This window comes from Astyanax mexicanus, chromosome 9 (genome assembly GCF_023375975.1).
Source record: "Astyanax mexicanus isolate ESR-SI-001 chromosome 9, AstMex3_surface, whole genome shotgun sequence".
Taxonomy (NCBI): domain Eukaryota; kingdom Metazoa; phylum Chordata; class Actinopteri; order Characiformes; family Acestrorhamphidae; genus Astyanax; species Astyanax mexicanus.
The window spans coordinates 17540803-17555877 of NC_064416.1; the positions used below are offsets into that span (position 1 = coordinate 17540803).

The window sequence follows — 15075 nt, forward strand, 5'->3', positions numbered from 1 at the left end:
GTAATTTGACACGTTTGGCCCCAAGGGGCCCGGCGTGTTGCAGCAGTCAGGCGCTGCTCAAACTCTCAGCCAACAAAACAAACCTGGCTAGAGGTAATTTGCGTTGTTTTATTAGTTTATAACTTCAATAAAACATGATAATTAGTTACATTTGCTTGTCTACAGCTGCTGTGGAAAAATCTTTGAAGCACCTACCCATATTAAGTTGTATTCTTCTTCTTCTTCTTCTTCTTATTATTATTATTATTATTAATATTATTATTATTAAAACAGGAATATTTCCAAATATACAGTATATAGGAAGCTGTATCCAAATTGGCATCTATACAAAAATATCTTAATAATACGAAAAGGTAAGAGGTGAAAAAAGAGCCAAAAGTGCATACATCCACGGTTTTAACCGGTTTTTTTTTTTCATTTTTTGAGAGGTCAAAGTACAAAAAATTCAGGTTTAAATGGGAAAATGTACATTATAATCAAATTAACAATGTAGCTAGTATTCTTTCATTATATATTTTTTTGATGCTCAAAGCCCCTATCAATATTATCAATGCTAAAAAAAAAGTTTGGAATGTTTGGAAAATGTACAGAAATAGCTTATATAGGACATTGTATCCAAAATGACTTGTATACCAATATAATATATATCTTAGTAATATGAAAAGCCACATTAAAAGTGCCATTAAAATTTCCACTGTTTCAACCATAGACTGTGTACTATTTTACAGTCTCTGGTTTCAACTGTTGTTTTCTTTTCTTTTTTCTTTTGCTTCAGTTTTCAAATTCAAGTTGAATGAGAAAATGTGCATTATGATCAAATAAACAATGTAGCTAGTATTCTTTGATTTTATGGTTGTTATGATAATCAAAACCACTCTTTGTCAATATTATCAATGATAAATCTACACAAATATTTCCTGATTTACTTATTTATATGGGAGCAGCACCAAAATGAGTGGAGTTTCTGGGTGTGAATCACTAAATAACAGTTGAGTTTTGTCCCGTTTGGCCTGACTGGTCTGGGAAGTTGTCAATCCGTGGAGTGTTTCCGCTCTCTCTCTCCGTCGTTTTTTCCTCTCTTATCCCTCCTTCTCTTTTTCTCTCCTCCCCTTCTCTCCCTCTCTCTCTCTCCCTCCTCCTCCTTCTCCCTCGGAGCTGCTTGCTGTATGCTGCTCCTGAGCCCGGCGCTGCTCGGCTCGCTGCCCCGCTCAGACTCTCCTTTCGCTCCGCTTGTAGCGCACGGCTCGCCGCTGGGAGAGCGTTTGGATGGTGTTTATGAGCAGAAATTCAGCCGTACTGAAGTTTAGACCGACCTCTCCAGGCTTTTTGCTGCGGGCGAGCTCAGCAACACTCCCCAGGCTCCCCTCTCTTTCTCCCTGCGGCTTGGTCGTGTTTCCCCCGGACTCTGCGCTGGTCGCTTCCCCGCGGTTGAAGCTCTGTTCCCGGGCTGTTCTCGCCGGATCTCCGCTCTCCCTCTCTCTTTGGAGCAGCTTTGCGTTTTTCAGCTTTAAGCGACAAACTCCTGCAGATATTCCCGGAATGCTACAGCTGTAGGAGTGCTGGGAGTCCCGACTGAGCACTGCTAGCTTCTGGACTTCTGGACAGGCTAACTTACATTTATACACACTCTCACTCTCAGTCTGAGAGCCGCAGAACCAGCTGAAAATGTCTCATCCTCCTGCCAAGTTTAAAAAGGATAAGGAGATCATCGCTGAGTACGAGAGTCAAGTCAAAGGTAAGACTGGGCATCGACAAACAAGAAATGTGTGTGTGTTTTTGTGCTGCTGCATCGCTCAGCTGGAGCTCAGAAAGAAAGAAAAAACGAACAAAAAGTTCATAGTAACTTGCTAATGGAGCGTTGGACCTAGCTAGTGGTCCGTTCTAATGCTTCTGGTGGTCTATTTCATGCCTCTGTGTGACTCAAAACACTTCAGGAGAGCCTGAAACCCAGGGAGGTTATATATGGCAAAGAACTTTTATTTGAAAAAAAATATGTATTTTTTAGTTTGCTACATTAGTCTGGCATTTCTGTTGATTTGCTATAATTCTATCCATCATATTTGTACATACCCCACTTGACCCTTTTTCTCATAATAAGATTAATTACTCATCATATTGTTCTGTAGACAGTCAATAAAGTAACACTTTAAGTAAACTTGTGATTTGGTGCCTAAACATTTGAACATGACCTCTTGGTGTCTGTTTCTATGCTTCTGGTGGTCTATTCCATGCCTCTGTGTGACTCAAAACACTCCCCTAGAGCCTAAACCCAGTGAGTGTATACAGCTCTGAAAGAAAGTAAGAGACCACTTAAGTTTCCAAATCAGTTTCTCTGATTTTACTATTTCTGGGTAAATGTTTGAGTAAAATGAATGTTGTTGTTTTATTCTATAAACTACAGACAACATTTCTCCCAAATTTCAAATAAAAATATTGTCATTTAGAACTTTTTTTTTTGCAGAAAATGACAAATGGCTGAAATATAAAAAAGATAACAAGAAACAAAAGAAGTTCATATGCATAAAGTTTTAAAAAGTTCAGAAATCAATATTTGGTTTAATAATGTTTTTTTAATCACAGTTTTCATGCATCTCCTCCACCAGTCTTGCACACTGCTTTTGGATAACTTTATGCAACTTCTGGTGCACAAACTCAAGCAGTTCAGCTTGGTTTGGTGGCTTTCTATTGATTTTTATTTGGGTTTTTCAATTTGGTAAAATCAAAGAAACTCTATTTTTTTGAGTGGTCTCTTTTTTTCCCAAAGCTGTATATTATGGAGAGATCAAAAGAGCTTTATACTTTTATAAAAAATATATATACCGGTATGTATTTTATTTTGCTACTTTAGATTGACATTTCTGTTAATTTGCTTATCATTCAATCTATCACCTGTGTACATACCACACTTGACCCTTTTCCTCATATTAAGATTAATTACTTATCATATTGGTCTGTAGATTTGAGCATGTAAAAAAAAAGTAACAAAACATGTGAGTTGGTGCCCACACATTTAAACCTGACACCAAAGTAGATTTTATATAATATGATATTTGGTAATCATTTCTTTGAGCATTTTAATCTAGCCATGTGCTCCTCCAAGCAGTTATCTGTCACTCTGAAGGTTTAAATTAATTACAATAACTGATGCCCACAAAGCAGGAGAAGGCCATGAGTCTCAAACTTAGAATATTTTCATCTAATCATTTCCAAATAGTGAAGAACAGGAACAGTAGGGGTCAGTTTGAGGAGGATTGACTGAAATATTAATATAACTTCTAGGGAGAACTGTTCAAGCCTTGTTACAAAGGCAAATCAGAGTTTCTGTTTAACTGCAAAGAAAAGAAGAAAAGCAGATTCTGGATTAATGGTTTGCTATTCTACTATGCAGTATCTTCTGCAAACACATGACTTTTATTAAGGAGTCTTTAGAAGAAACCCCAAATTTAATGTCAGAATATTTAAAGAAACATTAAAACAATTCTAAATGTGTGCCCAAGTTTTTGCACAAGTCACCATTTCATATGTATTCATCTAAATACATAAAACCTGCCAACATTATTTTTTTCTTAAGTGCTAAATCTTTCAGTTCACACTAAGGAACATCCCTCAGCCTTCACCCTGCAGCTGAGCTACCCTGTATCAAGACATGACCTGTTGGGATCACAGAGCCAGTGGCTCTGTTCTGTAGGACTGATGCCGGATGCTTATTATTTATTACGTTTCTTTAGAGAAGCAGTGAGATAAGCATAGTTATGGGTTAGTGTGTTTTGTTCAGCCATCTCATATGGCAGGAATGTGCTGCCCCTATTTACAGTCATGACTCAGAACCTTAATAGTAGTGTCCCACACAGTCATTCACATGGCACACTAACATGTTAGTCAAGTAGTAATGTGATGACACTTCTTAGATCAGATTTCTGTTTTACTTAACTGTAGAATTTTAGAAGCTTTATATTCACTTCCCAAAGCTTGGCACTACAGTCAAAAGCCATGTGCTCCTCTAAGCAGTTGCCTAACATTCTGAAAACTAGAATAATGAAAAAATGTCCACAAAGCAGGAGAAGGCCATAAGTAGCAAAAATAGCAAAGCATTTTCATGTAGTCAATTTTTCTGTCTGTAATGTAATTATAAAATGACCAGGAATGGTAGATTGCACACTAACCCATTTCTTCAACTGTTCAATGGTCTGATATGTCATCATATTTGTTAGTGTAAGTATTTTTTACTAGATATAAAAATGTCACAGTTGCTATTTAGGATATACTCGGCGTGTAGTTTAATTCCAAAAAAGAACATGCACAGTGGTGAAACTGTCTAATGTTTTATAAATTAAACATATTACTTTGATACACACTCTTTCAACATGTGGTTGAAGTTAAAAATAAATTATTAGAATTTATCGTTATATTTTGTTAAGGTTTTCATATCTGTTTGTTTTAAGCATATTGAGATTTGACTTTTGTGATCATCTTCCAGTTTTAATATCAAGCAAGTAGTGGGGTGACAACTGTCCTGTAGATGTCCCGCTCTAAACACTCTGATGATAGATGAGCATGTCCCAGTGATACAGTAGCTCTGTAGTAACAAAGGCAATCTATCTTTGGGCTGAGTTATGTCCAGCCAAAACTAACCAGAGAGCGGTTTGTTTGGATCCCAACTTTCTGGAATGGGCTCACACACATTGACCTTCCTACTGTAACCCTAACCTTAACTCTAGCTCTGACACGAACTTTTGGTAGAAATCATCACAATCTGAGATTAACTTTCTTTCCAGAGTTTTATAATTAATGTCTTTGCTGCTACCTCGGTGCGAAACGGTGGGGGTTCAAGGGCCCCCTGGGTGGTGCAGCTGTCTAAGTGTTGCCATAGTTGCCATCAGTGGACCAATGAAGAGTTCTTGAAAGCATAACTGGCTTCTCCCCATCAGTCTGCACAATGCTAACCCATTGAAACTGTCAGTTAGCACTCTCCTCTAAGTGCGTTTAGCTATTCATTGTTGTTGCATCAGCACAGTTGAAAAGATGAGATAAATCTCTTCAGGTGTTTCAGAGGATGCCCATGCTGGTCTAGCATGATTATGTATACTGATTATGTTTAAATTGGCTGTAATCCTTAGAGGCCCCCAGGTGTTCCATGTTTTGTACCAAAAAGCACAAGAATACCATTAATGTGTGTTTGGTGGACCCTGAAGCAGGTATTATGTGTTGAACAGACCAAAGATTATGGGGTGTGTGTTTGACCGTCACTCCGGTCTTCAAGCTGAGTTTCCTTGTGTACTTGAGGGTTTTCTTAGGGTACTCTAGCTTCCTCCTACAGCCCATAAGTCAGTTGTACGGGATTTGGCCATGCTGTATCGTACTCTCCAATCTGGGTGCACTCTGGGGTCCCTGTTACCATGTCCAGGAAGACAACATTAGAAGAGGATAGATGTTATAATAATTACAATATTAGAACTGTAAAAATAATGATTAGCAGCGAGTATTTTATCTCTCCTGTCGCATCACAGTATTTTAAAAGTGAGTAATCATTTTTGTCTGTCCTGGAGTCCTCCCTCTTCAGTAGCCAATGAGGACATTGATTTCATGGAAAGAACAGCACAGCCAGCACTCCTAAAGGACGAAGGTGTATTATGTTTGACCTGCTGGCTTGCAGTCCAAGCTCCTCAGAGCAGGAGGAAATGCAGTGCTGTTTCTGTATTTAGGATGGAGCTCTTGGAGGACCTCATCCTGCCTGGCATGACTCTGGTCTCTGTGCTCTCCTCAGGTCTTGCATCAGGGTGGATGACTGAACAGTTTTCCAACTTATTCAAAGTGTTCCAGCTTTGAGGTTTTTCACTGTGTTCTAATACTGACTATTCAGGCATTTGTCACTTTCTGTCACGGGATGGACGATCCCATGTATGATCATAAAGTCTGTGTTTTACTGTAACACTTTTACTTGTTTTTGTTAGTAATTATGTGTATTATACTAAATGACTACAGAATATTAGTGCATTAACTGAGAAGGCAGAAGTAGCTAAATTGTCTCTGGTGTGACTCTCTGGATTGGCTGTCTCCTCTTTGACTGTCTCTGGAGTGACTTTCTGACATCACTGTCTCTGTTGTGACTGTCTCTTGCTTGACTGTCCCCAGTGTGACTCTCCTGTTTAACTGTCCCCGGCGTGACTGTTTCTCTCAAGATTTGTTCATGAACTAAGCTAGCTAACTATATTTTGAATCAAAGACTAAATCTAGACAACAAGGAACGACTAATTGACTAATTACTAACGGTTTATTGTTCTTTACTTTTTTACGCATGCTCAAATGTAACAGTTAGTCAGAATACACACCTCTGAAATGAGTTTAATTGTAAGGATTAGGTAGTTATATTGAAGCAGTTTGAGATAAACCATGTTTATTCCTACCATGTTTAAGCCCTATTTCAAACCACTTAAAGCACAGTCTGCAGACCAAATGTAAGTCATTCAATTTTAGGATTGGTGTAAAGTGTAGAAGCCCCTGTATGACCATATTCTTTTGCTATGAATACTGAAATATAGCTTTTAAAAATGCAGTGACTAAACAGCAAAGCCAACGGACTGTGACCAGATAAAATGGAAGAGCTTGGATTTGAAGGAATTACAATTCATACCAGCCTGTTCTTTGAAGTACACTCTGTACTAAGTGCAGTTCTTTTGTGTTCTCGCTTGCTGGAAATGTCTTCATATCAGATGATGTGCCACGAGGAATGTCACTGTACTTTGCTTTGCTGGACGGAGAGTACTGGCTGCTTTGGCTTCTTTGCGAAAAGTCTTCGCTTTTTGTTTAGCTTGGGCGCTTTCCCCTGCAGCAGGTGCAGAAGAGGAGTAAACATGTCATGTGGCGCTGGGCGCTGGGGCCAGCTGAGCGGAGTGCCGCACCGTTGTTTTCTTTTGGCCAGGCTGTTGGCTTGATGTCACCCTCATGGCATTCCATTTATGACTGCGGGTCACGGCCCTGCTGGCTGCTGACAGGGGAGCTGTCCCCAGCCGTCATAGAACCTGCCCTTTTGAACTTTGGTACACATTGTTTTCCAAGAAGTGTGCTGAAAAGAGGTGTCAGTTTTGTAAAGGTGGATTTGTCTTGCTGTATCACTATTAATTCCTGGCAATGAAATTTTAAATAAAATCCCTCCTGTTGTTTTCATTTGGATACATGTATTTAATGTACATTGTAAAATGTACCAAAAAGTCTATAAAACCTTTAAATTGGAAACTAGGGATGCTTTCACACCTTGTTTGTGTAGTCAAGACTTTAGGTTATTCATTTTGGTTTCAACCAAAATAGCAGGTCTTGAAGGAAATAGCAATCCTCTGACCATAGTCTGCGCCAAAGAACCAACATTTTGGTCTGACTAAAAGACGTGGTCCTGGTCTGGATCAAACTAAATCATGGTTGGGTTATTTCTGAATTATTGTGTCTTTCACACCAATTACAGTAAGCCTAGGCAGACAGTCATTGCCTGTTAAACAATAGAAGAAGAAAAAGAACCAGAAGTTTAAAAAATGAGCATTGGGAGCACATGGCTGTTAAAACTATTGCATGATTGGTATGTTCATTCGGCAAACTGGAACTATTCTGGAGTTCTGCACTTTAAGTTTGTACTGCTGGTGATAATGCCATAATATCTGTAGTTTAAAGAAAAAAATAATCTTGTTTCTTTTTTTCAACCTGACAAAATGGAAATAGCTTTTGTCTACAAATCTAACAATCTACAGAAAGACACAACAGACATAGGTGAAGACATCAGAACATTGATATATCTACTATATATATAAAAAGTTATTTTGTGCATTTGCTAATTAAAACATGAGCCTTTATCTGAATATCAGCCACAGCAACATTTAAAGCCTATTTATCGAATGTTATTTTGTTGTTGTAAGTTGATGACTAGGTCAATATATTTATAAAACATCATCAGGCAGTTCTTGTGAGATGTTTCCAGTATGCTTTGGTCAGTACCTACCAAAAGTGTGAGAACAATTCAATACTGCATTAACAGGGCCATGGGCATCCAAGGCTCTTGCAGTACAGGGCCAATCAGAAGACAGCTTATCTACATAAACAATAAGATTTTGTTTAATTTTGAGGGATGAGGGGAAGTTTGGAGATGGTGGAGATGATTATACTGTAGGTAAAATGAGTTATGTCTGTGTTCATAATTCACATAAGTATTATATAGAGATTCTAATGATATCACGAGTGCATTGTCTAAAAATGGTTAAAGAAACGTCATACTCCAGTGTAATGGATAACGTTAGGGTCTCTGTATGCGTTAGTCATTGCTTTAGTCATTTTTGGGCTCTGATGTCATTTGGATTGCCTCCCTGCTCCACACTGGGGCTGGAGCTGTAACAGTAGTGTTTGGATCATTATTATGGCATGTTGGTTACTTAAAGTTAGGTGCTAGTATATCATGTCCTCATAAACACTTCACAGCACAGTGAACGGAGAGCTTGCTCTGGCTAGCAGAGGAGAATCATCTGCAGTTTTGGACTGTTTGACTACTCCCTGCCATTATGGCAGCTCTGTGGAGCGTGGAAAACAGGCATTTCCCTGCAGATACAATGAGTTTATCTCACTGCTCTGAGTGTAGGGAGTGCAGGGGAAACAATACTGTCATAAAGTTTTAGTAGCATGTGTTTGGTTTTCAGGGTAAGTAAATAGTATTAAAAGCAAATGGAAAAGGATTTAAGTAATGTCGCTTCTTGTAGTTTTAAAAAATTATATTTGTTATTTATTATTTAGATTTTTTTGCCTTTCATCCAAATCATTTAAATTATTCAAGTTTTGTCTTGATACATGTAGATTACTTGTCATCTTTCACTATTTACTATCCAAGAAAATGTAAAATCTGTGTAAAGCTATTTTGGCATATTTAGCTTTTAAAAAAAGCCTGTGATTCCACAGTTTTCTGCCACATAACACAAAAATTAACGTTAAGTGACTGATGTAAACCTTTTTTCCTGGCATGAACAGATTCTCTGTGGGCAAACTGGCAAATGCATTTTTGTTTTTACTCCAGTCATACTCCAGAAGAGTGTTTAGCTATGCTAACAGTCTAATTTTTGTACTCTCTCTTAGAAAACGTACAAATCTATAATTACCAAGGCAAAACATTTAATTAATTGTGATAATTTAATTTAGGGTAAGGCTATGTTTTCAACTGTCCTATCAGTATGACCAGCCTGACCAAACTGGTCACTGAGATTTACCCAACCAGTCCACCATTAGAACCAGGTTGACAACCAGCTTGGATAATTAGGTCTCGCTGACAGACCAGCTAGTCCATCAAGCACCAAATGAAACATACACTATATTGGTAAAGAATTGGTTGATCAGCTTGATTAACAGCATAAGATTAACAGGTATGTATTCACGTGGTTGACCAGCTTTCCAACCTCCTTTACCATTGTCACCAGCATAAACCATCTGCAACCAGCTACCAGCAAAAGCTGACTTTTTTTCTAGCAGAGATATATGGATTGTCATTGTGACAGCCATTGTTGACTTCCATTCCTCCCCCAGTCCTAGCCACACCCCTTTTTTGCCTCTGGACAGCCGCAGACTAACACAGGCCAGTGAGTGTATTGTCCAATAATATATTAAATCGTAATGCCAAAAATAAAAGTACTGAACTTTTCATAGATGGCTGGTTAAAAAGGTGAAAAAAAGCTTTAAATATGGCTGCTATATTTATTGGACTACCAAAAAGTTCTTTGCTTCAGACTGAGCTCTGAGTACTTAAATATCTCACTAACTCACTTAGAAGCAATTAGGGTGACATCACTACTTGACAGTTGTCCTCATGGTTGTCTCAGTAGTGGCTCTGAAGTGCTTCTGCGACCTCTCTCTCTCTCTCTCTCTTTTATTTGTGTGTCTCTCTCTTTGTGTGTGTCTATCTCTCTCTCTTTTTACAGTAATACAGTTTCTGCTGTAGGCCCTTCACACTGTAACTCCTCATTGGCACTCACACACACCTACCATCTGCTGCGACCAACCCTCAGCTTTGAGGCCGTATTCAGGAGCTCGTGGGGTGTTTGTTCCCTCTTGGTGGCGTGGCAGAGGGCGTGGAGGTTATTGACGGGACCATCTGTGGCTTCTCTTGCTCTATAGTGTTTGATGGACTAAGCTGAGCTCCTGCTTGGCTTTTCCACGCATGCTGGGCTTTTCACTCCAGCCTATTAAAGCTGCTTCCCCTTCACACAAAAACATGACCTGGCTCTGCAATAAACAAGCCGGACAGTTGAGGCGTAATTCAAGTTGCATTGTTGCAGGATGCTGACACAACACCAGGAGCTGGCTTTTGTTGACAGGCACAGTCTGTACTGCTTAGTTTTTTGGGGTTTTGTAACAGTATGAACTGGATTGCAGTAAATACATATAGTAAATACATGCAGTAAAATACAGTCTGGGTACAGTTTATAGTAGAGATGCACAATATTTTGATTCAGAGTGCATTATCAGATTAAGAATGTACCAAATATTTAAGAACCAAAGTTATTTGGCCAATTTCTGTAATCTGATGAAAATCTCAATTAAAGGTGTGCCATATGTAAAATGCGTAATAATATTGTCAAATAAACTTTAATATTCATTTTGTTGCTGTAGTTTATTTTTAGTTATTTTTTATTTAATTTAGTTTAGTTTAATTAATTTTTATTAATTATTTTTTTGTTATATCGCCAAGAATATCACTATTGCAAAAATACTCTGAAATGTCTTGATATTATTTTATGGGCATATCGCTCACCACTAGTTTACCATTTTTTGGCAAAAAAGTATGCTCCAAATTCACTTAACCAGGACTAATTTTGCTGTTTTTGTAATGAAATATTTAGCTGGACAGTATTCAGTTGTAGCCTGCCATAATTCACAAGTAAAGATATGATGCAAATGTATTTGGCCACATGGTTTCAGTTGCATGGACAGAAAATAGACAAATGCATTTAAAGCTCTATAACTACACTCTACTGGCTTACAATATTGTATTACCATACACATTTTACTCAAAAGCATATTTTCTATAATATTTGTCCCATACTAGTGTATTGCAGTCCAATAAAAGTTGCAGCACTGTGCAGAACATCAGTTATTTTCCTATATTAATGTCACTCATGGCCAAACAGCAGAGCCAAAAGGAGCCACGAGAAAGCACAGTGTGTCTCCACTTACTTTTCCAGCTTTAGCTAACCTGCTTTTATTTCCTATCTCCTCAGTTCCACACTGCAGTCACACTCTGAACTTAAGCTGTTTATGTGTGAAGTCATGGAGGGCCTCCTTAAAAAGGTGACCGTAAACATCCTGGAAAGCTAGACCCTCCCCGTTTCCTCCATTTGCTTAAACAATTGGCTTCCTTTTTCCATTTTTAAAGCCTGTCTGACCACAGCAATCTGTTCGCAAGCTGTTCTGTCCTGTTTAGGTGGGCATGTGAGGTTTTACCTGTGTGGAGGTCTTATTGAAACTTTATAAAAAAAAAACGGGTCTGTAGGGTTACATACATTAAGCATTAAAACAAACTGCTTATTATAAATAGCATGGAATCACTCTAACTGCACATACATCAGTTATTAAGTACACACATTGTTACTGAAATGCTTAGCAGTAATAATAGAAATATATTTATACTAAATAATAATGCTGAGAATAGTGACAAGCTAGTCATTCTTCTAATCATAATCTTGTGCATATTTACTGAAATCTGCTCATCACAGTTAATAGAGCTGTGTTTTAGCAAAGCAATGAACAGAATAATAATGATTTGTTTTTATAATTATTTGGTTATAATTGCTGCATATTGTGATGTGATGACAAATTGACAAAACAATGAACATGCATGAACAAACACTCCATCCAAGAAATGTGGTAAAGGACATTTTTTAAAACTTTTTTTTCCACTTGAACAAGCCTATTTAGGCTTTTATTAATGAAACACACAATTGGCATGGAAAAAATAAATATGGTTATTTAATTACTTTAATACTTCCATTATAGTACTAAGTACTTTCCGTTATACACTTATTTATTACATTAACATTTCAGCATCATAATGTATCATCATACAAAAATACACAAATCACTGCTGTATAATATTCAACTGACATAACATCTAAAAAACTACACCTGTCATTGAGAGAATGTCTATTTCTGAACTGTTTTCTGGTTTCTGGTGATGCCTGCCATCCAGCAAGTCCCATTGATTACCACTAAACTCACTCTTATCTGGATGGGTAGGATGACCCTCTAGATAAGGTTCATCCTATTACTCAGCATGATGATAATGTGGGCGTCTGTTTGCCGATAGAACAGAACTTTTAGCTAGTTTTCTCCTCCAAGCAGAGTGGAGAAGAATTTGTTTCAAATCAGCCCAATTATCTTGGTGTTTACCCAAGAAATAAGATTATTTAAAGCCTTCAGATTAAACAAGAGGCTTTTGCTCTTGCTTGATATAAATAAGCCATCAGATCTGATCAGCTCTGATTGGCTAATTTATTCTGTTTCCAATCAAAGTCGTTATGATGATCAGTGAAGAGTCAAGATAACTGGTGTGGGCTCTTCGTTAGTGCTCCCCCCCCCCCCCCCCTCTCTCTCTCTCTCTCTGCAGTGTACACAATAAGCAGGTGCGGTTGGTTGTGTGTATGGTTCCCAGGCAACCTTTCTGATTAACCTGCTGGTTTATAATCTGTTACTTAGAGCAAGCAGAGATGGCTCAACCCCGCACCTGCACTCTCCATCCCCCACCGACCCTGACTCAAACACTGTGCTGAGTTTGTAGTCTGCTGAAAGTAATTAGATTGATTTGCGTTAGTTGAGTTGACTCTATTCTTTATTTACATGTGCTGGAATATTTGTATCATTCAAGGCTGCAGTGTAAGTCTGTGTCCTTTACTAGTGTATCAGTCTGGGTTCACTTAGCCAAGGTCCACTACCTCCAATGTTCCTTCACTCCTGCTCTTGGCTTTCTGCCCAGTCTGCCTTCTTCTCCGCAGACGCAAATGAATGCCATTTCAGACAATCAAATGTTTGGCAGGCACAACGACCTAGCAGCCTTGATTGTGCTAAAACCATTGCCTTTATCAAATGGCTGGTCATATTTCATCATGTCAACAAAGAGACGAGCAGAAGTAGAGGACACATTGAATGCTCGGGCAATTTGCACTCGTTTGGTGGTTTAGCTTTAGTTTCTAATGGAAGGGTTGGGCGAAACGGGCTGCCGTTGCCCAGAGAAGATTAAAAGCTGCATCAGACATTAAAATAAGCAGTTTTCGGCCCTTCTGTGGAAAACAACCCACCATGACACACTCTGGGGTTACAGGAAAGTGTAAAAGGGCAGTAGCAAATTTGTACCATATTTTGTTTGGTTTTCCTTCAGAGAAATCTTTTTTGTGTGTGTGTGTGTGTGTGTGTGGAGATGGAGTCGGGTCATGTTTGCAGTCCTGTTATATACAGTATATCAGATTGGATTTTGGCTTCTGTTGCAGAAGGCTGTAGTGTGACCATAAGTAAGAGTGTTAACTGCACCAAACACTTATGAGTAATTCATCAGTTATTTTTTTAAATGTGTACAAGTGTTAATTAAAATATACTGTATATGTGGGATATATTGTAACACCTGAAAGAACTGTTCAAAGAAGCTCTTAAGGTGTTCTGTGGTGTCTGATGCCAAGTAATTAGCAGCAAATCCTTTAAGTCCATTATACTATATAGTAAGTTCATTACCCTGTCGCTGGTTCACTGAACGGTTGTCCTTCCTTGGAACACTTTTTGTAGGTACTGACCACTGCATAGCAGGAATACACTACTCTTCAGACTTTCCGTAAGTTTTGGATATGCTCTCGTTCTGATTTCAAGATCGGAATACCCCCCTGGACAGGGTACCAGTCCATTTCAGAGTCTCCAACAAGTCAAATTCAATAGCCAGCTATTTGCCTTTTCTATATGTTTTAGTACGAATCTGTGGATAAAATGGCCTAACAGTGAGCATATCTGAATGTGAAATGGGGGGGTGTTCCTTTTGTATTGAGCTTTGCACATCCTACAATTTGACAATGTTCTGATACCAATATTGAATCAATATATTGTGCAGTCCTCAGTTTAACCACACTGTAGTTTGTTCCCTTGTCTTACCTACATTTAGCTTAGAGCATTTACACTGTCACTTCCAGACTGAGATCACTTCAAATCCAGCTTGCATGATGGAAATGAGATTAATCTACAGCTTGACCACCTCTGACCCCCCACTCTTTTACACCTACCTTGACCTTTTGAACTTTAAGGGGGGGGGGGGGGGGGGTAGGGTGCTTAGGTCCAGCATAATCAATAGCCAAAGGCCACCCTTTCAGCAGTGCTGCCTTTTAAAGACATGTGGGGGAGGGTTCACTGAGTGGAAGAAGGAGCTGATCCTTTTGAATGCAATAGTCAATGAAATGGCAGGCGAAAGGCCTTCCCCCTCTTTGTCTGTTTTAGGCCTGATTGATTATCTCTAGAGGCGAAGGCGTGGCTCTGGCCTTTATTTATGTTCGGCATTCAACGCAGTGTCACCCCTCTGTACGAAGATAGCAGAATGTGGCCAGCGTTTTCAGGATCAGCAGGCCCCCTCCTCTGATTTGGAGTTGTGTTTGTTGTGGGTCTCTGTTTGTGGGCTATAGGGGCAGGGCTGCGGCATTTGGCAAACCCAAGTACACCCTCCCCGTAGGGCAGATCTGAAGCTGGGTTTGGTTTCAGCTGGAAATGTATGGGACACTCCCATATAAATGTCTGTTTGCAGATACAATCTGTAGCTTTAGTTGTAGCTTCAGATACAGGCAGGGCTGGCAGGGCTTTGCCATTATGGCAGGGCTTTGCCATTATGGGGAGCCAAGGAACATTCTTACAATACTCAGTACATTCAGTAAAAAATGCTTTTTTTTTTTTTTTTTTTTAAACTACTTGCCTAATATCGTGTAAGTTATTTGATGCGCTGCTAAAACAGCTCTGACCCTTTGGTATCTTGCGGAAACAAGTTAGAAGTAGAAATGCACAAAAATAAAAATATTAAAACCAAATTACAAAATTAAA

At 38.8% G+C, this 15075-nt stretch overlaps 1 protein-coding gene across 3 annotated transcripts in view; it reads left to right on the top strand.

The window, feature by feature from the left end:
- The first annotated feature begins 1111 nt into the window (after positions 1-1111).
- Positions 1112-15075, top strand: part of srgap1a (SLIT-ROBO Rho GTPase activating protein 1a) — a 126113-nt gene continuing 112149 nt past the window's right edge. For 2 of the 3 annotated variants that reach the window (XM_022679590.2, XM_022679591.2), the window contains exon 1: positions 1113-1735. In XM_022679590.2, coding sequence (XP_022535311.2) covers positions 1666-1735 — 70 coding nt within the window. In that variant the 5' untranslated portion in view covers positions 1113-1665. Of the gene's footprint in view, positions 1736-15075 lie in introns of all 3 variants that reach the window. The other variant, XM_022679592.2, reaches the window with a different exon arrangement.